At 44.2% G+C, this 26,853-nt stretch overlaps 1 protein-coding gene across 10 annotated transcripts in view; it reads right to left on the bottom strand.

Moving 5' to 3' along the window:
* The window catches only part of LOC100648085 (AF4/FMR2 family member lilli), a 164,298-nt gene that overhangs the window by 48,762 nt on the left and 88,683 nt on the right, over positions 1-26,853 (bottom strand). For all 10 annotated transcript variants that reach the window (XM_012319022.3, XM_012319002.3, XM_003393725.4 and 7 more), the window contains 4 exons: positions 18,158-18,700; positions 14,790-14,849; positions 4,739-4,834; positions 2,449-2,485 (listed from right to left, as the gene is read on the bottom strand). In XM_012319022.3, the coding sequence (XP_012174412.1) occupies positions 2,449-2,485; positions 4,739-4,834; positions 14,790-14,849; positions 18,158-18,700 (736 nt within the window). The remainder of the gene's footprint in view (positions 1-2,448; positions 2,486-4,738; positions 4,835-14,789; positions 14,850-18,157; positions 18,701-26,853) is intronic.

Here is a 26,853-nt window from a genome sequence, read left to right on the forward strand (position 1 = left end):
CGAATGCGAAATTTAGCAATGAAAGAATCGACCAGCTAATTAGTTCAAAGGAATAAAGCGGGAGAATCGAGAAGCGTTGATTTTCGAGAATTTGATACGCGGGATGCGTGGAAGTCGCGAGATCAGTTTACCGCGCACGATGAGGCAAACTCAAATATACGAAGCGAAAAGCAAATTCTCAGCCCGCGGCCCGCGAGGGACATGGGGTGTAACACACGCGCGTACACGTTCGTAACGGCGACGATAATAGGCGTCGCAAAGTGGCCAGTGTATATTCGAGCATCGACGTCAAACGGAAGGGAGAGCCGCCACATCGAATGGTTAATTCATGAAACAGTATCCCTTGCTGCTCCCTCGCCCTCTCACGAGTTTGAACGCCCCCACCAGTCCGCGTGCGCATCGTTTAGAAACATTCGAATATCAATGAATCCACAGGTTTTTGCCCTGGACCTCGGACAATCTGGCGCGACGTGATTCTCCATTTTTGACAATGGTCTCCGTTATACGCGTGGCAAGTCGTGACGTCGGCCAGCATGCGAGTAGTCAGGCCGAAAGCTAACTAAATATTTGGATTTTCGTGAACAAACATGGGATCTGGTAAAAATTTTGTGGCGCGCGCCTCGCATTTCACGGACCGACGGTTACGTAAATCGAAAATTTGTAAAACGTGACCATTCACAAATATTTTTTTGCATCTCGGTTGATCTTCTGTCGCGGTGTGTCAACTATCTATCGGCTCTTTTTCAGTTGATTTTGATTTTGTAATTGTTGAAATAAAATCTAAATTTGTTCGATTGTCGAAACACTATAGCTGAACAGAAAATGAGTCATGGAAATATTCCATCATGCTGTCATCGTCGCCTATCGGTGGATTTGTTCATTCATGAAAATGCGTTTGTTATGACCGAGCAGCGAATATACCGCGAGAGAAAAATTTGAAATCGCTGTATGTAAACGATGTGTCGAATTGAAAGTAATTGTCAAAACGCAATTGTGAGTTTGCCATCCCCGTAATATAGATTTTCGATTAACATTACAGATTAATAAAAGGTTAACAGAAGATTTGGAATAAACGTAGTCGGAAACAGGGTTTGAAATTTTTAGTCCGTAATGTATACATCTATGCGCATAATAATTATTATTTCAAGCTTAATATAGAAATAAATGAGATTCAATCGGCATTTAATTTCGTTCCGCCTCATACTCGATCAGCTATCGACAACCGCAAGGAAAAATTTACGAACGAATAAAGAAAAAACTGAACCAAGTAAAAATATGTTACGCAGTGAATGGACAACGTTTCATTTTATATCTGATACTCGATGAAGCATAAATCACACGACAGTCAGCCACAGCACCTGTGTTACGTGCCTCTAAAAAAGTTCTAGATGTTTAAGGTAAACAGTTATCGAATCAGCTGCTGTAACGTAAATTTTCCGCGCGTCGCCAAAATATATATTTTCCCACCGTCTGTCCGTCCGTGCGCATATAAACGCGTATAACCGTGTATACGAAACCGTCGGAGTCAAATATAAATTTCCCCGGACGGTGAGTTAATGGAAAAGGTCAGTGACTGCGAAACGCGGCTGCAAATTGACGTTCGGGCTTTTTGCGGATCGCAATGAATCCACAGGTTTTTCATAGGCCGTGCTACTTTGTTTCCAACGGGGGCCGTCACGCAAATAATTCCTGCGGTTTTATGAAAATATTTCACGTTGCAAAGAATAATACGAGATTCGCCGGTTGAAAAGGACCGACTCGCGAACAACGCCGCGTGCAACGATTAAATTAGCCCGCGGCAGTTTCGTCGTGACCATTATCGCGTGTAAAGTATAAAAGCAAAAACAGTAAATAAACTTAAAAAAGAAGAAAAAAGGGGGAGAAAGAAGGAAAAGAAGAGCGGAAAAGAAGAACAAGGGAAACGAAGTTAAACTGTTCCGAAATATCCGTTTCCGAGCATTCATCGTTGTCACGCACTGCACCGCGGATAATCAGACTCGTTTCGTACGGTAATAAAAATCTCTTGTTTCGCCAAAGTTAATTACGTAATGGACTATAAACGTTAAACAGCCGTTGACGAAATAAGACCACTTTTTCTGCAAGCCTCGACCAACCGTTTACAGACCGCTGCTCTTTTAAAACGGAATCTACTTTGCGTAAAATCTCGTATGGAACGATCGAGAGTGTTTGACTAACGCGAAATCGCGTAGAAAACGTCGTAGTCCGTTCAAGCATTTCCAACGAGGGGATAGCTGGTAATACCGAGAGGCTTGTTATCGTCAGCCTCATAATGGGATAGCTTTTTGGCGCATCGGATAGACTAGAGTCGCGTTCGAATGGAACAGGTAACAGGATTGCCGTCTTCGATCGCGCCATCGAGCATTTCCACTCGACGGGGGATTAGCCCGAAACACGAGGCATGCAATACACACTGGAAACTTTACTTACGAGGCTTCGTGGCTTCCTGCGGCGTCACCTCGGTCAACTGCAAAGAAAAACACCGATTATTCAAAATTGATAATATCAAACAGGAAGGGCGACCTACAAACGTAACTTCACGATCGAACTCGCCACGTCAAACAACGATTCGAATTTAACTATTTTCTACTCTATTAGAACGAATTTGGTTACAACTATGGATACATCGTGATTATATGATTATATATTTATGGCATACATTTTCGAACGAATGCAACTATTTGAAGGATTCGAAGATCGAAATGAGACTAACTCATCCAAGATTTTGTGAATTTGACAGGAAACTGCAGCAAGTATTATATTTCAAATCATAGCGTGGAAGTAACAAAATACGATAATAATATTAATGTCGGGATTGTTGAGATTATTACTATAATTAGAGAAAAAATTACGGGTGTTTCGAAATTATTACTTTCATAAATTACTACTGTACTCCTAACAATTTGTATATTCGTTTTATCTGAAGAATTCGTCGGGACGCTGATAAATCTGACCAGTGTAATCATAGACTAACGTACAGCTCCATTTTTGTGTCGTGAAAGATATTCCACGTGAAAACGTACCGCTTTAATGTTTTTGCCAAGACTTCGTTTACGCTAGGCTACTATTGATCGATCGATCGTCTCGATCTACCTTAACTTGTTCGCAACAGTCCGCGTAAACACAGTGTCAACCAAGTTGAAACGGCTTGTAGCCATTCAACCAGAAATAGCCCATTCCTCTATTTTTGGTTGAACGACCTGGTCATCTCAACTGTAGTTGCCTAACGTAAACGTGGTTTTAGCACGTCGCCATGTTTTACGACTATTCCGTGGGAGATAAAATTGAAGAAGCAAACTGGTCGCGGCATACGTCGGGAAATTTCGTCGCGCGAAAGCTGGCTGACCGTTTTGATCTTGCGAATTTCAATTAATCGCGTCGCCTCATAGCTGTCGGACGAATGTCAGCAGTGTGGAAAACCGCGGGCGCCCACGCGATTCGGCATCGTAAAAAGGAAAACACGAGCCTCGAGAAATTAATCCGCTTTTCACCAGAGAAGCTACTGATATCTCGCGGCTCGTTTTCCCCTTTATCCACGCTGACTCTCGCGCGCTTCTCTTTCGTCCTTCCTTTCTCCGTTTCTTCTCTTTTTTCTTCTCGCCGGCAACGACGGAACGAAACGAAACGGCATTCGGCAGCGCACGAAACTCTTGACACGAAGCCAAGTGGCACGAAAGCTACAGCTTGTTCGACTCGAAAACGCCGGCATCGATCGATCGGACTCGCGTTCTTCGCCGAGCGTTTTCAGCGACCGCGAGCGTGGCCTGTGGACGACGAGGAAACCGAAATTCCGCGTTTAACAGGCCGCACCGGTCGTTTTCTAGAACGGACACACGGGCATTGCGCGAAAGCCGATTTATCCGCAACGAAAGGCGTCCGTCTCGGTCGAGCGCGAGCTTCTTGACACAGTGCCAAGTGGCACGAAACACTTCTCGGTCGCTCGATACAATTCGAAACGTTTCCACGATCGATACGCGTCCTAAGATTTGCTACGGCTTCTCTGTAATCAACGGGAATGCGATCGCTCAATTTCACGCGACTCTATATACCACGCTATGTTCACACAGCACGGCTCCAAAGTATCGGGGCAGATATAATAATCTAAGTAAACTCGAAAAATCATTGGGAATTTATCGAAATCCTTGAGAATTATTATTACGCCTAAAACGTTAAATTATAGTTTAAAGATGCACGTTATTCAATACTGTAATAAGAATGTTCGCAATTTCATATAATAGAATTAATTCTCTTCTTGTCTATGTATATCTGTCTATATAATTTTGATATTCAAATGATATGAGTTTTTTTTGTTATTTGGCTTTATACACACTGTAGACAACTTTATCTTGAATTTAGTAATTTCGTGTACGCTTCTTGGAGTTTCCTATTTCATTCGTTCTTTAATCTTAGGATTTAAATTGAAAAATGATTTATTATATCGTTGCGATTCTTCGAAATAGTTGTAAGAAACGTATGCCTTTCGCGTGTGCACGTTGGATCGCGACTCTGTATGAATATAAAGCTCTGATCGATTAGTCGTTCGCTTGATATTTTACGCTCATTATCATGCTTCGTACGAAACTAGCACGTGTCTCGACAATACTTACGCACAGATCTCTGCGTATATATAGTGTTTAATGATGCGCAACAATGGGAAAAAGAGCGTTTATCTATACTGTAGCAAAATTTGTTACACGAACAGACAGAATCTAACGCTCACCTTTACTAGCACAGGATTGAACATGAACTTCGACTCCGGCTCCTTTCTCGGCGTCTGGGCGATAGCCGACAGAGGCGTGGGCGGCATGGTCATTTCCTGAAACAGAAGCGATCGTACGTCGATTAACGTTTAAGCCGACACACGAGTGTAATTCATCCTCGACTCTCGTCCGCAAAACACAATTCTCAACATCGACACGTACATACTCGGAAGAAACGAAAGAAGAAAGAGCAGAGGGAAGATATGTAAACCGACTCGAATGCAGAGAAAACACGTCACCTTTTCTTTCGTCCATTGTCGGAGCCGCGAAGAAGGTGACCCTTTTCCTTTCATCGCGGCATCGCGTCAGTGGTCGTGGGCTTGTGCAAGTGGTACATCTCGAAAACGAGTACTTTTGCGTAAGACCGAGCGCATCTGGGCCACGATTACGTCAATGGGCACCGGACCGAGGTCCACGAATTCCGCGTATGATCAGCCGCGACGACCAGGTACTCGGAACTCGTGTCTATTAACGTAGTGGGCCGTGGTCTCGAGTTCGTGAACACGTGCGCGCGCGTGAGCGAACGAACGAACGTCCATACGCACGCCGTGCATCACGAGGATGGAGTGGAAGTCGCAAACACGCGAACAATGCAGTCTGGTACATCGGCATGGCGCGGCCTGAACGAAACGCATTTCCACCGGCGAATCGTCGGGACCGATTCATTGACCCGTCGAGACATCCGTCGACGCGAACAAAGACCGACGAGACAAAAGCCTCTCGTTGGTGTGCTTATATTCTTCCTACGATCAACGACAGAGCTTGTTTACCGGCGTTACACGGCGAATTATGCAGCCGTGAAAATTCGACCGGTTCGAGTGCTGCTTCTTCGTACGAGATTCGATCGGAACGCGAGACGATTTCAACGCGTTACCCGGAAGTCCGATTTCCGTGTTATTCCCTTACTATGGTAATGAAAAATAGCCAAAGAGAATGTCCATCTTTTCTACTACTCGGACTTGGACATGATGATAACGTACGTCATCAATTCTGACGATTTCTATATCAGTAAACCTTACGCTTACAACTTGCTTCGAACCTCGATATCTGAATTTTGGATAGATATCGCTGTTTGACATCGATAGTGGGACAATCGAAAAAAATTGCAAATTTCCTCCTATCGAATAGAAAGTCTACGTTGTGTTTCTATTTTTATCACGTAAAACGACATATTTACAATTGCATCAGTTTTGCGTCAGAAGGATATTAAAGACAACTAGACATTGTAAAATTGGGAAATACAAAACTATTGTTTCTGCGTTATTTCTATACGCCTTCTTACGAGACGTACGTGTAGATATTTATCTTCGCACTTATATGATAAATAACATTATTATAAAATTCCCGAATAACCGAGTGAATCTCTTCATCTCGTATTATTAGTCCGACTAATAAAAGTTAATTCTCGGGAAAACTGAAATCGAGTATGCTCGTTTATCGCTTTGTTTAAGCTATTCCTATATCGCGTTCAACTATTTCTTCCTTAAACGTGGAATTTATTCATGATACAAATAAACGATTGCATATATTGATTATGACGCATTGATCCATTATAAGTACGCCTATTGCTGCAATTGTAATTACGTCCGATAATAATTCCGTTAATAGAGGCTCGGCTATGAATCTCCATACTCGAAGCCGAGTATTAACTTGTTCGTATAACCAATATACGATAGGACAAAGTTCTACCGTTCCCGATACAACTTTGGAAGACAAGCTCGCGAAAGTTCGCGCCTGTTTGTTCCTGCTTCGATGACAGAAACGTGAATATCGAGCTATCCACGGTTCGTCGGCGTCTACGTGCACGTGCACGTTGTAACCGTGACACGGCTTAGTCGACGTCGCAATCAACGTCGCTTTTAAACACTGCCCACGTGAGAATCACGCGCTATGTAACGCACGTGCGTCGAGAAACGTGGACGTGGATGTCTTCCTCGTTTTATTCAACGTGGGAAAACGGACTGCATCGTCGACGATGTCGACACGAATGTGCGTCCTCGTGCGACGTTCGTCCCAACCGACCAAATGCGCGACGCGTGCGATGTGACGAGAACTTTGAGTGCAGAGACGGAGAAACTGTGTAAAGTAACGTGAGGTTTTTTAAAGAGTCGCATTAGCGCAGAGTGTTCGTTTCGACGAAAGATCTCCGGTTTGAAGTGGATGTTCCAGAGGGTCCTGTATGTCGTCACAAGTTCTTGAACATCTCTACCGATTTGACGCGCGATAAATTGGAAATCTGGCCCGGCTGCTTGGCACCCACGCGTATGAATCGAAACAGATCTTCGACCTGATGGTCCACACGTTTCCACACCAACGAGGTTTCTCCTTCCAAGGGGGCAAAGCGATTCGATTGAAGAAATTCATTGTAAAAAGCAACGGTTAGTTTCTTATCGGTCCAAGTTGCTTTCGATCGAACGATCTCCGGTTTGTTTTTATCGACAGTTTCACCGACAATTTTATTTTATCGATCAATTTTATCGACAGTTACAGCGAATTATTATTATTATTACGCAGAATACTAAATTACAGTTTATCGGACGCTCAGCCCTACTGCGATCCTTGAATCTTTATACTTGGAACTTGTTCTCATTTTAAATCTTAATTAAATACGTCTAATATCTGTTGATTGTTCGGAAGGCTGATAAATGTTGTTTCTGATCATCGATCTTTCATTCGTTTACGCATTTTGTTAACTTTCATGCATTGTTGTTACAAATCGGCTACATTGTCCGAATATGAATGGTAATGCGTGTACATATGTATCAGCGTATTCCAGCAACGTTGAATAGGGTTTTCATCGTTTAGCAATCGAGTTGGGAAATATGCAGCGTCCGCGGAAAAACACGGCGCAACGATACGCGAAATATTGTATATCGCATATACACAGAGATATATAGATTGTCCTGCGAAAAAGAATAATGCAACCGCGGCGGGATCGCTCCACGATCATGCATAATGTATCGCGGCGCGTCGTGAATATAACGGTGAACGGCAATGGCAGCGTTATCCTTCGAGCGGAAACGCACGGCAGAACATCGTTACCAGTTAACGTTCCGATATTTTTCCGCTCCACATTTTCCCACCAACGAAAATCGCGTCATCGACCGTCCACACGAGTGTTGCGTTAATTGGCGCTGTTGCATTTCGATCATGCGTATCATCGACCGATATTCGCAGGAAGGACAATGGAAGACCAAATCTATGAGACGACTGTATTCTCTCTGATATGCGTATGTTTACGCGTTTCTGATTGTATCGAATTTTTAAAGAGAATAGATGCCATTAAACCTTCGATAATATGGTAGACAAGACGAACTACGATCGTCAGCAATTTATCGAGAGAAGAAAGAAAGCAGCCATCGCCACGGGCTCGTTTTCTTTATTTCGTGGAAAACAAAGAAACAATTACGATTTTCAACGATAATTGAATATCTGCAACGAATAGATTTAGTATTCGCACGCTATACGATTCTCGTATCATTTTGTATCGCTATTAAAAATAATAATAACAGGAAACGTGTAACTAAGTAGCTACCGATATTATCATAGTGTACCGGAAAGCGTTAATTAATCGATTTGTACAATGAAAGGCCGGTACGCGAATGCTCACGATCTACAGAAGAGAAAACAGGAGAGAAAAGTTGGTGAGTTAACAGAGAGAAAAACGCGGTCGAACCGAAGATGCGATTCGCATGCAGAATCGTTCGCGGCTGTCGATTCAGGGATGCGAACAAACGAAGAAAGAAAAGAAAAAAGGAAGAATGGAGAGAAAAGAAAAAAAAAGTAAAAGAGACGAAACGAAGCGAACGAACTGGTGTCGTTAATCGCGACTTATTATTCTCGCTCGGCCGTGTGCAGCTCCGAGACACGCGTGACTCGCGTACGAAATCGTCCATTTGCATCCCGCCGCTCGACGACCACGGGCACGACGCCGACGAACGACACACAGGGCCGAACGAAAAAGGACTCGACACGTTTGCCAAGAGGAGAGAATTCTCCGGGGGCTGAGTCACCCTCTCCGCGCGACGTACCATTTCGTGCGAACCAGTTACATTCGCGGCCAGCCGCTTTATTCCTCGTGAACACGAAACGCCACCGCGAGTTATGGGGATTCCACGAGCCATCTAATGGATCCGTGGGACCACGATCGATGGGATCGAAACGTTGAACCCAAGTCGAACGCAGTACTTCCCAGAAGAAAATCGACCGTTCCAAATTCAATTTCCTTTCCTTTTACCCTCGCGTGGAACATCTACACACCGTCCTTATCCAGATATTCCAACTTATACAGCTCAAAACGATATTGCCGGTTTACTAATGACGTTTAGATTAGAATCGCCGAACGATCGAACGAACAAAACCGGTTGATGCGAAGAAACTTCCGAAAATTTCGAGAACAGCTACGGCTACGATAAGATAATCCGCCCTCCGCGACAGTCGCTGAATTATTTATTCCTAACAGGCGAGAGAACAAAGGGGTTCGATGATCCGTAGCGTGACTACGAGCCGGCCAACAAAATCGCATGTATCGTCACAGCTAGGGCTATTTACAAAAGCTGCGCCTCGACAAGGGGTGAAGGAACTTGAATCAAGAGGACGCAGGCGACCCTCCGCTAGTAATTTGTCGAACGATAACGAATATCGTTTGTTTTATTATTGACCATTCAGTCTTTTCGAAATCATGATCGTAGAATGGGGATACGTACACATTCCTGTTCATAAGTACCAGGATATCTATAGAACGTAATACTTGATCCGGATAAGCGGGGGAAAGGATTAAAAGATTAGACTTCTGCATTCATCGTTACGCAAATGGCAGGCAAAAATTTGCCCAAACTACTTGCGTGAAAATGGTAAATATAACTGTTGTTTTCGGTTCCTGATCCTAATGAACGAGGGTGTATTATTGGTGCGTCGCACGAGCACCGTAATGCAGTTCGATAATTATGCTGGGCACGCGAGGAGGATTGAAAACCCGTTAGCGAGTGGTCGACGCTCGATGCAGTGGCTGTCGAAGGAAACTCACAAGATCGCATTTGCGGGACCTTGAGCTACGAACAGTTTCCCTGTGCTCGCCTAATGGACCAACGGGAAGACCATGGAATCGAAAATGCCGATTCGCCGTTGCAGATCGATCGTCACGTTCAACGCGTATTCCATTTTCACACAGAGGATATATCGCGCTGCAACTTTTATTTATCCCCCGCGATCAACCCCCCTGTGAATTTACGGCGCGCCATCACCATTCCCGATGCAATCCTTTATTTCAGCCATGGTTTTTCCAAACGTCGGACAGCCTGGCTCTGTTTCTCGGATAAATATTATCCTTGTCGAATATTCCATTCGACGAACGCGACGGATTTTTCCAGGGAAAAGAGGAATACGGGCGCGTATTTTTATCTCGTCACGCGACGCAGTCGTAATGGCATTCCGTGAAACGTCTCTTCCAGAGGTCCCGTGAGATCGTAGGTGAACACTTGCTGTTTCCCTTCGAAGATGCACCCTAACGACCGATGCGACGATCAGTTTCATTCCATCAGGTCAGATAGAAGCCTCGTTCAGATTAATCGAGCGATTGGAATTCAGCCATCTACCGAAACCAATTCATCGGTGCCACCCTGTCGTATACTTGAAATATCCTTTCGAGTTTCTATTCTTCTTCCTGTTTACGATCTTAGCTTATGATCGGCGGATTTAACAGTTTCGTTCTTTATGAAAATTCTATCGTTCTACGATATCGAAAAAAGACGTGTATGAATATAATAATAAAGAGTGACAGATTATTCAGTGATAAACAATGTCAACGTGTTCGTTCGGCTTAGCGGCTTTATACATCCGACCTCTCGACGTCTGCTCTTAGAATCTTCAACAAAGTACTTTTTTTACATTATTTCTTGGTCTTCTCGGGCAGACGGCCCCCATTACGCTCGGATCACGCCACCGTTCGCGCCTATGATCACATATGCCGCATTCTTTTGAAACAAGCGGCCGAAATCGACGTTTCTAGAAGTCGCTGCTTGGATGCGCTCGTCGATACATTGTATGTCCCTCGTCGGGCAGACAAGGCGATCCGCCTGCGACATTGTAGGACTACCATACTAAAACCTCGCAGCGTAACAAAACGCACATCTCCCTCTTTTCGATACTACATTAGTATAACGGACGATATTACGAAAAAATGTTAAAGGACGAGGAGAGACTTTGTACGTTTAAATCCGAAAACGGACAATGTTGGCAATACGAGTACTTCGAGTAGCTTGAAATCGACTAACTTGACTAATCTGAACGAGTGTATGGCGTCGTTAGAAGGGTAACATTTCCATCGTGAAACCAAAATGAAACTAAACGGTACTTCGTCGCGAGATGATCTGGAGGGTCGGGCGTTGGGTATCGAGTCTCGACTGCAAAGCATTTGGCTGCGAGTTAACTCGATCAACCTCGAATTGACCTTATTAACTCGGTCTAATTGTCTTCTCCCTGCGTGTACGGTTAACCAACCGATCGTGTTCCGGAGGGGGATGGAAAAGCGAAACCGGAGAGAAGCTAACGGTTCACCAACTAACGCAAAAGGGAAAAAACGTAACGAGAGGCTGGAAGCTGGGAATCGGCGATCGAATGCGCGGAGAGAGCCCGACGAACCGTGCGCGTGGGCCGAAAACTGGATTAGCCGCGATTTATAGGGGCTACACGGGAATCGAATTTAAGCTGGAAAAAGCTCGAACGCGAGATCCTGCGGCAATGGCGATCGTCCGGCAAGAGTTTGCTCCCTAAATATCGCCGTGGGCACGAGGCCGTCTAGTCAACCGTAATGGAAGCTGAAAATCTCTCGATTAATCGACGAACAGAGTAGAAAGAGGAACACCGCAGGATGGAGGTGGCTCGCGGAGTCGGAGACGGAGGCGGACAATGTCCGATATAGGGGTTGAGGGTTGGGCGAGGGAAAGGGACGATAACGGTGGCGAAAGAACGCGATATTCAGGATCCACGCTAACGGTCGTCGTCGGCGAGCGCAATTAGCAGCCGCATTTACGATGCCTACTGGCGCAACTCTCGTATTTTCCCACGGGCAGAGCCGTGAGAATAATTCATGGGCCTCGACGGTGCTTCTATACCAAACGGCTAGGCCGGTCTGCAGGAAGGAGGATACGGCGGGAAAAGGGGGCACAGTTGAACCCAGCGGAGCTACAACGTCGACGACTGCCCGGTAGTATCGTCATAAATTCGCGCTGAAAGTGGAAAAGCTCGGAGAACGGTAACGTCGACTCGATTCTCTCTCTCTCTCTTTCTCTCTCTCGTTGGAAACACGGAGCGAACGGATGTCCCGTTTCGCCGACGAATCTGCGAGACTTTCGAGTCCCTGCTCCTCTGACGCTGTTGAATTATGCAGACGTATATCGATTCGATGATGAATGAAAGAAACGCTGGTCAAGAGAAGGCTGAAACGGAAAGCCTTAAACGTTCTACATTCGAGAGGATATTCTTGTTCGAAGAGATTAAAAAGTTCGTTTCGTTTCATTGCGGTTTCAAGGAAACGACGCAATGCTCGAAGATGTATTGTTGGAAATGTACAGAGTGGTTGTCACGATTGCTCCATGTCGAATGAATAATGTTTTCCGAATTTGACACACATGTAAAATACATGACCTTTCTTCCTCCGTACTACAGATATATCGCTCTTTTTTTTTTTTTTTTTTTTTAAGATTTATTCCGCACTTCGCGGTTGTAAAAACGACATTTTGTCGAAATACACTTCCTTCTTTTTTTATTCTTTTTGCTTTTCTCTATCGGAATGGATAACGACACTCGTACGGATCAAGATTCCCTTTGACGTTACCGTTTCTGATGAATGTTTAAAGCGACACATCGCAGAAAATTACAATACCAGCATGCATTTACCTAGTGACTTAGTTAATTTACTTAGTTATTAACAGGAAACACGGTAAAAGTCCCATTGCCGACGACGCGACGTTCAAGAGTGAATTAAGAGAACGTAGTCACGAAAGTTTCTACAATCGGAAAACGATCTATTGTATGACAGCCTGATAAACGCTTGCCTAACGATCTACACGAACCAACATTTCCCCAATCATATCCTACAACGATTTCCATCAAGAAACATACCGTAATGTACAATGGCTACAAAAGATATTTGCATACACCCATATTTTCCCACGAAGTTTTTATATCAGATTACATTTCATTACAAATCTTCGTAATCGTACGAAAGTTGCACTACGTGATAAGAAACGTAACTTGCTTGAACCTAGTTAATTGGTATGTAAATACTGTAATAAATACAACGGTGTGCACATATCTCTTGTAACCACTGTACATTCAAGAAACACATGGAAGATACACGAGAGAGGCGTATGAAGAGGAAATTAAACGACATCTTGATCGAAAGGGAAAACGGTTACCGCCCACAGCGACCAGGTATTAATCGATCCCCATGGATGGCACACGGACAAGGACATCCCATCGCTGCCACCATATTTCGATACTCGATCAAGCGTGTCACAGTATTGTAGCTCCATAATGATATCAATTCGCTGATAATCGCTGTTAAGCCGTGTCCATAAATTAACATTGGAGTTGGGGCGAGCTTTTATCGGTCCCGAAACCAGAACATTATAACCGAAAATCTCGTTATAGGGACGATGGACGAGTTAAAACGATGGGCGTTCCGAACCGGACCAGATATTTTGTTCGTGTCTCGTCGAAGGCAGTCGGGAAGATCGAATTCCTAGACTCCCACGAGCGAGCCAGCTATTCCCGCGCCATCATTATTCTCTATTCACGAATAGAACTGGGTCAGCCGGCAGTTTATCAGCCCGATTGCAACCGTGTATCGAGTCCAGCTGTCTGCACCGATGGAATCGGGTTCACGAAACACGCGGGGCAAATTGTTTCGGGCCAATACTCTGGCTTCTGTCTTTCTCTCGATACTGTCGCGTATATATCGTTTCGACGAAAAATTGAAATCTCGAATATCACAGCCGCGCGTCGTCGATCGAACGTCACCGGAAAGCGGAACCAGACTTCGTATACTAGCAACGAAGCATCGTCGATTACGGAAAACTCGATCCAGAGGATCACCGGAAACCTAGTCTCGCTTTGCGGTGTTGATTTAAACGGGAACGCGATTGCGCGTCGATGGAGACTGCCGGTAATCACGGCGGCACGTGACTCGAGGACCTCTCGAAAGGACGAACAGAATTCAGGGCTTTGCTATTCCCGAGAACCTCCTACATTCCATGTCGCTGAAACGTCGTTCGCCAGCTAGTAAAAGTGCCCCGAGCGACTCACCGAGGAATCCTTTGACTCTCTCGTTCCCTGAAATCACGATGCGTCGTTTTCGAGCGTAAGCGCCGAGCGAGGAAAACGAACGACGTCTAGTTACCGTCTCGACCAATCAACCAACTCTTGGCTAAATTTTCGATCAGTTTCACGGCCATGTCCGCGGATTTACGAGCCTGAAATGGCTCGAATCGAACTTATGCCTCAAGGACACGTTCCTATAAATAGACACGTCGTTTCGACGTTGTGCGAGGCGGCCCGGTTCGGCTTCTTTTTCTTTTCCTCGAAAACGCATACCTCGTAGTCTCGATCGATCGATCGTGGGTTCTTGCGGCGGAAAAGAAAAAGACTGGAAGGTTGGCCGATTCTATTAACGACCGGCGACAAAGTTCCCGTTGCCTGTAGGGCGCGAAAGTGTATGCCCGAACAGCGGTGACGAAAGCCGATACGGCCGAACCAAACCGGTGGGTCGATTCGGTTGAACGACAGCCACGATATGACCGCGAATGAGATAGCGTTGTATCGGCGAGAAAATTGGCTTATCGACCAAGCCGAACTTGCAACGATGGTCAGGCTAAAGGCAAAGTTCGACGTTTGTCGCGAGGAACGCGTACACCGGCAGTAGCGTTGTTTCGTAATACCGTGCTGTCGTTTCGATGTTCAGAAACTATCAGATATCACCAGTAGGATAAGGTTAATTTATCGATCTCTTACCTTTAAAATATTCTCTACATCCGCGGAGCTCTCGGTTGGACCAGGCCTTGAACTTGTTCCCTGAAACAGGAAAGAATGGTTCGATTAACTTTCGTCTCGTTAACCGGTCACCAAGCTGCGCGTGTTTATGCAAATTCATATTCTTGATGAATTCATTTTTTAATTAAGATTCAACTCCTTTAAGATTAAAGAAACAGAACCGGATAAATATTTGTCTCGATAGTTAAACACTATAGCGAGTGTTATAATTTCGGTGTCTTGCATATCGTTTACTGACTTTAATACGTTCTTCTATCTTTAAACTCTGAAATAACAAAGTTAAACTAACGGTGGAATCAAAATGGAATCAATCGGAAGATCGAGTAAATGTATTTTCTATTCTTCCTGCAAGCTTTGCAACGCTTGCCTTTCTGGGCCGATGTCTATGGAATTAAACGACGATAAGCAAGTCGGACGCGGCACATTCCGCGCGACTGTTAATTAAAACGATTCCAATTCGACGACACGGTGGTCGCTCGCCCGCTGCCGCGCCGTGAAACTCTCATGGAGTTGTTCCCGCGATTTATCACGAGGTCTCGAGCGATCATTAATCAACACTCTCTCGCGGAAAAAAGACGTTGAGAAGAGCGGCCAGGACGCGCGGCGCGTACACCCATTACGAGCGGAGAACGAGTCGTCGAGTAGTCATTGCTGAGAGGAAAACGCGGAGACAATGGAGAAAATCCGTGGACCTGGATGGCTAAAAATGATGGCGGAGAAACGGAGCGAGAAGGGATAGAGCCTGCTGACTGTTAGCCGGAGGACACGGCGACGGTGAATCCAAAGAAACGGGATAGTCGCAAATAGGGGATGAAATACGAAAAATTGCGGAAGAGGGTGCTGACGAATCGAAAAAAAAAACGAAGAAAAATTCGTAAAATGATTGGATATCGTTTACCTTGGCAACTGTTATATTTTCACGCACGATAGAAATGTCGTAGACCATACTTTGACGTGTGAAGCACCGATATATGTACACAATATTCTTTCGTACTAGAGCAAGGCTCTTACAATCGAACATAAGACGGAGGTAACTTTCTTGATGTAGCAGACGTGGAATATACTCATGCTCCACTCTCATGCAATTACGGAGGAAAGCTCGGTGTGATGTGTGGCTTTTTGAACGAAGAAAGCGGATTTCTTGCTCACACTTTTCCTTAGTAAACTGAGGGTAACCGATCTGCGATGGCCATTGGTTCTAGTCAGGGTTAAAGAGTGATGAGAGGGGAAGAAAACCTCCTACTAATGTTGCCAATGAGTGTCGTTGTTTAAGGGAAAATATCGCGGATTTTCCGTTAGATAAATATTCGCTTATTCCATTAGGTCGCTACCTATTTTCTGCGTAACTTTTAAGAGCGAATAACAAATCTAAGGACCTTTCTAAAAGCCAGCCATAAACTGAAAACATTTCTAGGATTAGAAAATCCTTCAGGACAAACAGATTAATTGACAAATATGTGTTGAAACAATGAAGTTAGTAAGTCGATGTTTTATGATGGGTCCTCTTTGGTTCATTGAGGGTCGGAATGACGATAAGTGGATCGTTGGCTGTCAGACAATGAGGGATGGAGTGCAGATGTCTTACGCGACATAACAAATATCGTTAGCGAAATTTTACGAGTTACTAATAATAATTTACCGATGGTATTATCGACAAATTTTGCTGCGGAACAATACGATCGGCGCTAAAACAAACGAGGTTTTAGCAGAAAATTTTGCAAATCGCGAGGTGTCTGACACGAAACCTATGAAATTGTAACAGAGAAATTTTTAATCTGTAAGTTGTCGAGTTCATTGATATCAATGATGGACTTATGACGCAATTATTGCGAGACACTCGCTGATATCCAGTACAAATTGATCTTCTCGCGATAAATGAGTTTACGGAAGCAAGTCATTCGTTGCATAAGAATCGAATATTAATAGTAGGTATACTTACGTAACAAAACTAAGAAATTGAGAATAATCGAAGTTGGTCGGCTTGACTTTTAAGAGGCTCGTACGTCTTATAATACAAAACGTTAAATAAAGTAAATTTCTTGGTAATTTTCCAAGAAATGTAACTCGTGTCTTAATACTAATGACCGGTAGTTTATTTCTGTCTTCGCTTCCCACTTCTCTCGAATGTCACGTGTAATTCCAAGCTAATTTCGCGGATGAAAACGAGAACGACCGGATAAAAGGAAAGAATGGGGGAAAAACGAAGGACCAATAGGGGAATCAATTATCTCGACTATGGCAGAGCGAAGAGAAAACGCCGGTGCTTCTCCGGCTAACTCTAATTGTATAAGTAGAGCAGGGAAGGGAGGAGTGGTACTTCCGGCGTGCTCGAACAGAGAAAACGATAGAAACACGGCGCAGACCGGATCGGAGAAGACTCGATCGATAGTCAATCTGAATGAAATTTGCACCTCGAGGAGTCACGCGTAATAGGGCTCGACCAAACTCGCCCCCTTCTTCCCATTTCTCCGGGTTGTACCCTTCTCCCTATCGCGTGTATTCCTCCAGCGAGATTTCTATTGAAAAGCAATTCGTTTCCCGTCAACGAACCTGTCGCCGCGAAGCTTTCATCGAATACCGAGATTGAGAACGTTTCGACAGCAAGACGGGTGGAAAGCAAGAATCGATAATAACCTCTTTATGATTGCTTCGCACCGATTAATGTCCGAAGAATGTTTGATCTCTTGCTCAAAGATCGATAATGGAAACAACTGTTTTGCATTATGATTCTACGCGAAGATGGCTCGACTGGCTCTTCGAACACGTAAAATGATATGAACTGTCGTCAATGAATATGCAACTGGGACGTGAACTCAAAATTACAGTTACCGGAAGCACAGACTCGCAACAGAGGAGAGAAAAATCTTGTCGACTAAACGGCCTCTGCGCTATACTACCACAAATAAATCCTTGTTGTTATCCGCGATCATAAACGTTTTAACGAGCAGCTCCAGTATTCGATGAATACTAATCGTGCAACAAGTGCAACCGCAACCACCCCGATTCAGTTACCTACTCGCCGATTCGCATTCCGGATTCGTTCAGTGATAAATAGAAAGGGAAGCACGAGATAAAATAGCTGATTAACGAGCGTTGATAAAACGATTAGAGAAGAAAACGCCGAAGAAAACACACATAATGCAATACGTAGACGTATCCTTGTGCAACGACGACATTTTACTCGTGTAAACAAGAACGAGCGGAAGGACGAGAGCGTGGTACAGAGGAAAGAGAGAGGGAGAGAGAGAAAGTGAACGGGAAGCTATGGAAGCGGAGGAAGAAGCGGAGGAGGCGGCGATGGCCACGAAACAATGGAAATCGATACTCACGTTATCGAGAGGTAACCTGGACAGTCTGCTGCCGACAGAGTGAAGCCTGCTGCCGCTGGAATTCCCGATATTCGAATTGCCAAAGAGCGTACCGTTCCCGGGTGAATTCGTGGGCGGCCCTTTGGCGGGTAATAAACCGTGGCTCCGATGATCGTTGCTGTTACCCCCGTGCTTCACCGGCTGGCCGGGGTAACTACCCCGGCCTCCATACGGCGGCTTTCCATCGGCCGGTTTCACGAAACCACCGCGTTGATGACTCGTCGACGAGGACGACGCCGAAGTCGACGAGGACGAACCACCAGCATCGGTCCTCGGTCCTCCGGGTTTCTTGAATTCCTGAGAGGAGGGCGAGCTCCTGGAATTTGCGCCAACCGAACTGGAACTCAGTCGAATGCACGCGGCCGAAGGCGGAGCAGGGCTCGGCGGTACACCCTCGATGCCGATCAGCCGTTTCGGCTCGTCCAGAAGATGCTTCACCAGAGAATAGTTGCCTAGTTTCGATTGAATTTGCTGCGTCGTACTGTCTCGGGCGTCTGGACTCACCTGAAATCACAAACATTCCAATTATTAGCATCGGACATTTTCTGGTAATAATTGTTCGAAAGGTTAAACGATCGTGGACGAAACGAGGCGCGTCGTTGACAAAAAGAAAAATGTCACATATTATACATTAAATATAAATATACGAGGCGTTTAATACAATCTTATTATTATTATTATTATTATTATATGACTTCTATGCGAATACGCGAGGATTCCGAAAGTAGTTCATCGAGTATGAATCAGTTAGGAAGAAATGTCAATTGCCTGTTAATCCCTGGAAGGGGTTAAGAAGTTAAGTGCTACGAAACTAATTTACATTTGATTCCATGCAGAGTAAAACTCTACTTCGGACGAAAGGGATAAAAATAGTACATGATATCACCATAAAGTTTCTGTTTGTTTAAATGTTTTGTCTGTACATTAAATTACGAAAGTTGATCGACGATGCTACTACGTTCGATCATACGGGTCGTAATTATATTCTCTCGTCACGCAGTCGTTGTGAATAGGAAGGAAAAAGTATCGAGCTAGAAAGGACCAGATGATCGTACGACATCCACAAGATTAATCCGTTTGAACGATCCTCCGTGTCTCCCGGCAAAACTGTGCGAACCGCGTGTATACGGAAACTCGGCATGTATATACTATATACAAGCAATAATAATTAATGCGGCGTAACAGTGGCTGGCAAGTTTACGACGGTACCGGAGAGAGGAGAAATTCGTGTTCGACCGGTGCGCGCACCGGTTACATTGTACTGCATAGACGTATACAATATAACAGACAGGCAGCTTCTGTACGCGTTTATGATCCACCGCGTCTCTGCCTTTGTCTTTACGGACAATGAGATGAAATCGTGGTTTAATAAGGAGGCGGAGTGGGCCGAGGAAACCTAACGTGATTAATGAGCGCGCTATAAATCACGTACACTTGTTCACACCGGGACCCTTTTTCTGACCGAGCGCCGCGCGAGCATCGAGTGTGCTACCAGCCGGTTCTTTAACGAGCTTCCGATGCATCGTGCACCTCGCGGAGAGTGCAATTTTCGAAGAAAATCATTAATTCGAGCTAACGCGCGCCGCGAGTCTACCACTACTTCCTTCCCCCTTTCCACCAACCGGATTTTAACCGACAACGAATCTCGTACAGGCGACCAACGAGGAAGAATGGATCGATAAGAAGCGACCGATGAAGAGACGAGGTAACCAAGAAAATAATTGCAAACTGAGACAACTTACGAGAAGGAAGCGTCTACGACCTATTTATTTATTTATATTTTCAAAGTCTTTTAAAATCCACTTGGACACGACGCGGTAGTCGAATTTGGTAAGCTTTAATTTCTATTCATTTATGGATCGAAATCTGTTACGTGCAAAAATATTACATAAACGATAGACTTCAATTACAGTGTATATTTGTGTAATTAGATCACGGTCGAATATCATAGAAAGGAGACACGACAAATTATATTTTCTGAGCTTTATAGGGTGACAATTTTAAAATTCAGTGCACCGTTAATTAATTATTAATTATTAATCAGAGATTAGACGTAGGTTTCTGTTATTTGAGTATATTTCAAAAACATCGTTATGTTTCTTCATACCATTGAATCTGACAAATCGCTTTCATTTCAAATTGTATTACATCGAAGTATTTCTTTTAACCTCCGAGTAGCATAACAATTAGAAAATCCACTAAAATGAAGTTATCACATATATAAATAACATAAGTGTTGAAATCTCTACAATTCCTAAATACGAATACCAAGAAATTACTAGTTTTCTATATCTTGAATAGATAGGTCTGTTAAATAACAGGTTGGCATTTTTTTCAGATGATATTTCAAAAGGATCTCTGAGGTTAGGGTAGTCTTAATGTCTGGCTAATTACGCGTCAGAAAAGGGGTCCAAGCGCAGAGATGACATAAACGTAATACCACAAGAAACTGCGAGGTAAACTCGCCGAGGAATGAAAGAGAGGAACGCTTAGGTGACCAGGTCAGGGACTTCCCTTCCACCCAGACCTCGCTCAATCGCGCCACCTCTTTCCCTCGCTGGTCTCTTTGTCTTTCCTCTGCTCTCTCCCTATATCTTTCCCTCTCTCTCTCTCTCTCTCCCTTTTTCAATCCTCTCTCTGTCAGCTTGCTTGCTCAAGAACTCGTCTCTTTCCAAGGAGCTCTCTCTAATCGTGCTCGTTCTCGTGTTCATCGCGACGCGATCATCGTACACGCGAAGCGCCGTAAAACCATCGCCGAAAACGTCGTAAAACGGTGAAATATACGCGGTCGTAACGCGACCGGGCCCCGCGTCGTTAACAAGAAACGACGCGCCATGACGCAAATATTCCCGCAACCACTGCTTCTGGCTAACCAGCCCCTGCCTAACCAGACCCTACACGATCTACTTTGCCACTTTTACTTCAGTATTTTTCATATTCGATCGGACCGTGGGAGAGAGAAATCTATTAATCAGCAACGTGACTTGAAATCTGTTCTTTCGCGAACCGGTGATCAATCGAGAAGAAGCTTGGTAAAGTATCACGGGGTGAGATGGTGAACTTGAAATATGAAACCCTCTCGGCAATTTATGATTTCGGAAAATACCGATTTCTATATACAGCATGAGGCACTTAATATCGTAGTCTTGATTTATATTATTATTTCTAATGAAAAATGTTGCTAATCAAAGTCGAACGATTTCAAAGAAGACTTTGATGTTATTGCTTCGTTGTAGGCTAAATTACTAGGTTCTTTGTTAATTATGACAAAAAAAATATTGACTAATTTCTATTAAAATATCATTAGTTTGGTTTTTTATCGCCATCGAGGTACCATTTAACGATAGAAAAGGAAAAAGAAAAGGACCGTTAGAAAATTAATATTCATACTTTTCTGACTATAATGTCAGCACACGATATCGACATTATAATATCGTCTTTTGCAAACCAACTTTTACGTTTTATACAAATATATTAATCAGAACACATAAGAATCGATACTTTTATCGTCCCTTGCTACTATGTACACGCAAACCTAATCTCGATGAGGCGCCAGTGCAATTGGCAAGAATATCCCAGGCAAGTTTCAAGATCTTGAAACGACTTGATTTCCAGGGAACAAGTTCTCGGATGGACGATGAGCTTTGAGGTGATTTAACGCGCAGGCGACGGCTTCCTTTTGCACGCATGGAACCGTTTAAATACCTTGCGACAGAGCAAGCAGAGGCACGATCTCGTATGAGAACAAATCCAACGAACATGTACGAGGACGCACACGGGCTCACGCACGCGTTCTCGGTTCGTGCAAATTCCTCCTGTGAATGGATAAAAGCGATTCACGGGACGAACTATACCGCTTTGATCCACTTACGGCCATGCCACCGTGTATATCCCTTGGCTGATCCATTTTCGAGATTTGTTCGGCGAGTGAACGAGCGTGAACTGCGAATAAGCAAGGACATCTGTCGTTGGGTATTCGAAAACTGTTCGCCATCTCCGAATTCAACGAAAATTCTCGCTTTACGGCAAATTCTTCTCGTTGGCTTTTAATTGACCGTAAATTAACAATTTCGCAACCAAACTAGTGAAGCAAGAATAACGTGTGGATCCGATACGTTTTTGAATAGCACATAGCGTATAGAGAAATAAAATATTCACGCGTCTTCAAACATCTCAGATCGAAATCATAATGTTCTAATTCATTAATTATTCATAGTTATCCAATATCGTAAATTTTTCCAAGTACGTTAAATAATAAATAATATGAAACATGCCGTGCATAATATCGTGTTCGATAACTAACCGGAATCCGAAAGGCTCGCGTTTACATAGTGAAATTTGACTTTACAAAACGAACGGGTAAAAAATAACTTCAACGATGAATCTCGATGATCAACAGTCTCTTTTGCCATATCACCTCTACTACGAAATAATATCTGTACTTTCAATAAATTGTACTTAAATTTTCACGGCGCATCGGTGACGATGCCGGCAATTCTTGCCACTAGGATAAGAGTTAACGTTACCTGAAACTCGTTATCGACGCGTAAAAAGTTATGTGTAGCGATGCAAGAAGATTAAGAAGAAAATATCCGATGAGTTTTAATCAAGGCCATGGCATAGATTTCTTCTGGGAGCGAAAGAGGATAAAAAATATGGTAGTTTTATCTCGTTCAAGAGAGAAAGACGTAGTCGGTGAGGAGGAAAGACGAGGGCTGCCTCTGCAAGGGTGAAACTTTATTTAACGGCCGCCTTATGCGGCAGCAAAATAGGAGCAAAGCGAGTAACATTGAAAGAGGGAGAGAGAAAAGAGGAGAGAATGGAGCCTCGGCAGTTGGCAAGCGGCGTGCGACGAATAACGCGCTCCTACCGTGTGTAAAGCATAGCCAAAGATCGCTTACCTCGCGTTCTGACGAGAAAATTTGCTTTCTTGCCTACGCTACGAAATTAGCAACCGGTCCCGTATACTATTAGCGTGGCTTTAGCTTTCCATCGATTATGTATGAGCGCGCTGCAAGATAATAGCTACGATAATCGAATCGTATTGTCATATTCGACTAATCTGCAAAACTATAGAGTACAACGGTATCTCTTACTTCGTTTTAAGGAACAACGTTGCGTTGAAATATTTCATCTATGATTTCTTTCCAATCAATTTACATCATCGAATGGAGATTTTTTAACGTTGCCACTTCAAAAAGGAATTCCAAGAATATCCGTCATTATCTTTTGTCCATCTATATTTTACGATAGCCTGACGTTTAAAGAAATTGCAATATCGGCAATATGCTGTCGCTCGAGGGTAGCTGCAATATCGAAACCGTGTTTATTAGCTAAGAGAAAGATAGACGCAGTTCAAAAGTGCAGGAATTTATTATTAGAGATACCAGTTGACAATGAAATTTAACACGTTTGAAAAACTTATTTGTTTGATTTATTTTCAGCTGGTTTTTGTTGCCTCGCTCAAACTACTGGCAAATGGAACTTTCTTCCAACGGCTTGCTATCTCTGTCCATATTTCAGCGATATTGTCCTTACCTACTTGGAAAAGAAGAGGAAACGAGGAAGCAGGAAAAGATAGGAAAAATATTCGACTCCATCTTTTGTCGCGATATTTACACCACTGTCTTAAGATTCGGTAAGAAACGAAAGAATCTAGCGACGCGCCAAGAAAAGAAAGCACGCCACAACGTCGTCCAAGTACGATTTCTTGTCGGCTATGGTTCCGACCAGGCCAGCGAATCTACCGGAGAGTTATCAATCTTGCCGGTGGCTCGGCATGGCCGGAGTTCAACGCGACAGAAATTACCCCGGAGGCATCTATATTGCCTTCGCGACTGGCAACCGTATCGCGCGCCACGATGTCTCTATAAATTACGCGCGGGAACTCCGAACAGAGTCGACTTTCTCTCCACAAATTTTCATCGAACTTCGTCCAGCTTATTTACGAGAGATTGTAGAAGCACGACAGAGGCACGAAGACGATGAAACGTCGTTGCTGGACATTTGCAAATAGCTTTTCGACGTCGTGGTCTCTTCTTGAACCAACTACCTCTATTACAGCGACAAAGAATTCCGGGTGGCACAAAGGAACGACGGAATAGGTGTTCCTTCATCGAAGGCCGGAAAAACCGGGTCGTCCGAGTTAAGCTCCTTACGTCGGAGGAAATTCAGACGAAACTGTCCAATCCGCTTCGTCGTCGTTGCGCGATTGTCCATGAAGGAATTTAGAGTGTTGATACCGTAAAGTCGATTCTTAATTACTGCTTGTCGGTCTATTCACTGACGTATTTGTCTGTGCCAACGGAATCTACATCACGAACGTCTACTTTCTAAAGGGAACGAGAAACGAACGATGAAAACGTTAAGACGGTTGATCGTTTTGCGCGTGATTTTCCACGTCGAAAATCAATTACACGCAACGTCCTGGTAATTATAGTGCGATAGAATCGGAGAAGAATTTGTTGGGATAACGCCCTGTTTTCCAGGAAACTGGTCGTGAATACTTAAATATGCGCGGCAATTAAATTTACAGTTTTGCATTCGACGCTACGAATAACATTTCACATAATTTCTGTTGTCACTAACACGAATCCTAAAAATTGAATAAGACCGATTACGTAACGAGAATAATTATCCGTAATGTTAACGTTGTTCGTAATTGACATAATTAAATGCGCGTTTGTAATTGACATAATTAATTAATCGAATAATATCCAAAACGAATTTCCTCGCAAACGAAACATCGCAGAAGAAAATTTATCCCATATTATCGAGTCATTTACCACACAGGAGCACCCGAATGATATTCGAAAGCAATTTTCTCGAGAACGAAATCTCGTGTAAGAGAATTTATTCCACGTTATCGAGCCGTTATCCTTCGTGCAAGCACCTTCTTCTTCCTACAACGCTATAATTTCTACCATAATTACGGAAAAACAGCCGGTGTACGTAGAAAGAAAAACAAGCTGTTGCTTGTAGCCCCGAAGAAGATCTTCAAGCAGTAACCGACGAAATGCCGCATCGGAAATAGCAGGCAGGGATACGAGAGGTCAAAGGGCGGATAGATAGTTGGCCGGAAAATCCAGACGACCGATGCGCGAGAAGAGGAGTTTCTTGCTCGGGAGGATTTTCGACCGGAGTCGTTTCGTTCTTTCGAGCTTTCCAGCTTCCCTTTGATATTATGCTTGCAACGGCTGCCTCGATACCGCTAGGGATGAAATATCGTCGGAGTTGCGATACCACGACGGATGAAGAGGGATTTTAAACGACCTGCTTCTGTATCCTTTACCTTCGTGCCAGCCACTGCGTACGCATACATGCAAGCGTAAGCGGACACGGCCGAGTCGACGAAGCCGGACGAGGGGAAGGAAGAAAAGCGTACGTAACGAGTAAAATGTCATCCTTTGCGGTGCTCGCTGAAACCGCAGGAGAAACGCGCGTCGAAGGACGTTTACGATGGAACAAACGCCACCGTTGCGGTCAAACGATGGAAATTTCTGTCTGGAATCGCAGCGGAGAAGCGAGAACCGGCTAATGGATCCGCCGATCGGTGGCCACGCCACGGGAAATAAATAGCGATGAGAATCGCGTGTCATTACCGGGCGGACAATGCTCGCGATGGGATCGACACAAGTAATAAAATGACGAGGGAAATGATATACGGTAAATCGAGTCGCGAGTCTCTTCATCGGGTTTATATTCGAAACGGGACGCTGGTTTCTGTTTTCAACCGGAGGATCGAATAAACTCCAATCGAAAACGGCAATCGAGTCGATTGCCGGTGAGTTTAAATAGAAACGTCGGATTAGTCGAGTACCGTTAAGTATCTCTAGAAGCGTCGTAACGCGAGAATAGTTTCGCGGTCGAAATGGAAGTTGGGTGAACGTAACCAGTGAAGTGGTAACGAAATTGCGAACCAAGCAAAATACCCCTTTAATATCGTACAATTTCTCTGTAGCTGACAGCTATATCGTGTAACCCTGAAGCGGCAGCATAATCAACAAACAAAATAACAGAAAGTACCTGGCTATCTAATTAATCTCGTCCATTTGTAATTAACCAACCGGAGAGCCGATATAAACTGGAAAAGTTACCAACTTCCAAGGGTTTGAAAGAGCCTGGGACGGCTCCCTGTCCCAAGCACACCGAGGGGCAAGGAAAAAACCGCAAAGATTTCAACGAGGCAGGTGGATGTCTCGTTTGAGGTTACGCGAGCCACGTACGCCCCTTCTTCCTGCCGGTGTGCTACTCGAGCACGGCCGCTTTCAACGAGCAACAAAGATACTCCCGGGGCTCGCATAGATGCAGTTTGCCGACGGTTCAAACCGACTACTGGCTCCGTTCGCCTCTCTCAGAAATTCTCTTTCCAGTCGGCTGCTTCCATCTGACAGCTGCTTTCCTCGGTCGAAAACTCCGTTCCACCGCGAAATAATACACACGCCATGATAGTAGTACGTAGATTGTAGGCGGCGGAATCTTCGTTTCGTCGGATCTAATCCGAAGCAAAGATTACGTCACTTTTCCTACATCGTCCGTGGTACCATTTCGTTTCAACGTAACCGCGAAACGATTTTCGTGTATCGTACGTACGTTGCTCGTAGAATCATCATGGACTGATTTTCCTTTTATTTCCAAACACAGAATCTTTCTCGTTT

The sequence above is a fragment of the Bombus terrestris genome, chromosome 2, assembly GCF_910591885.1.
Source record: "Bombus terrestris chromosome 2, iyBomTerr1.2, whole genome shotgun sequence".
NCBI lineage: Eukaryota > Metazoa > Arthropoda > Insecta > Hymenoptera > Apidae > Bombus > Bombus terrestris.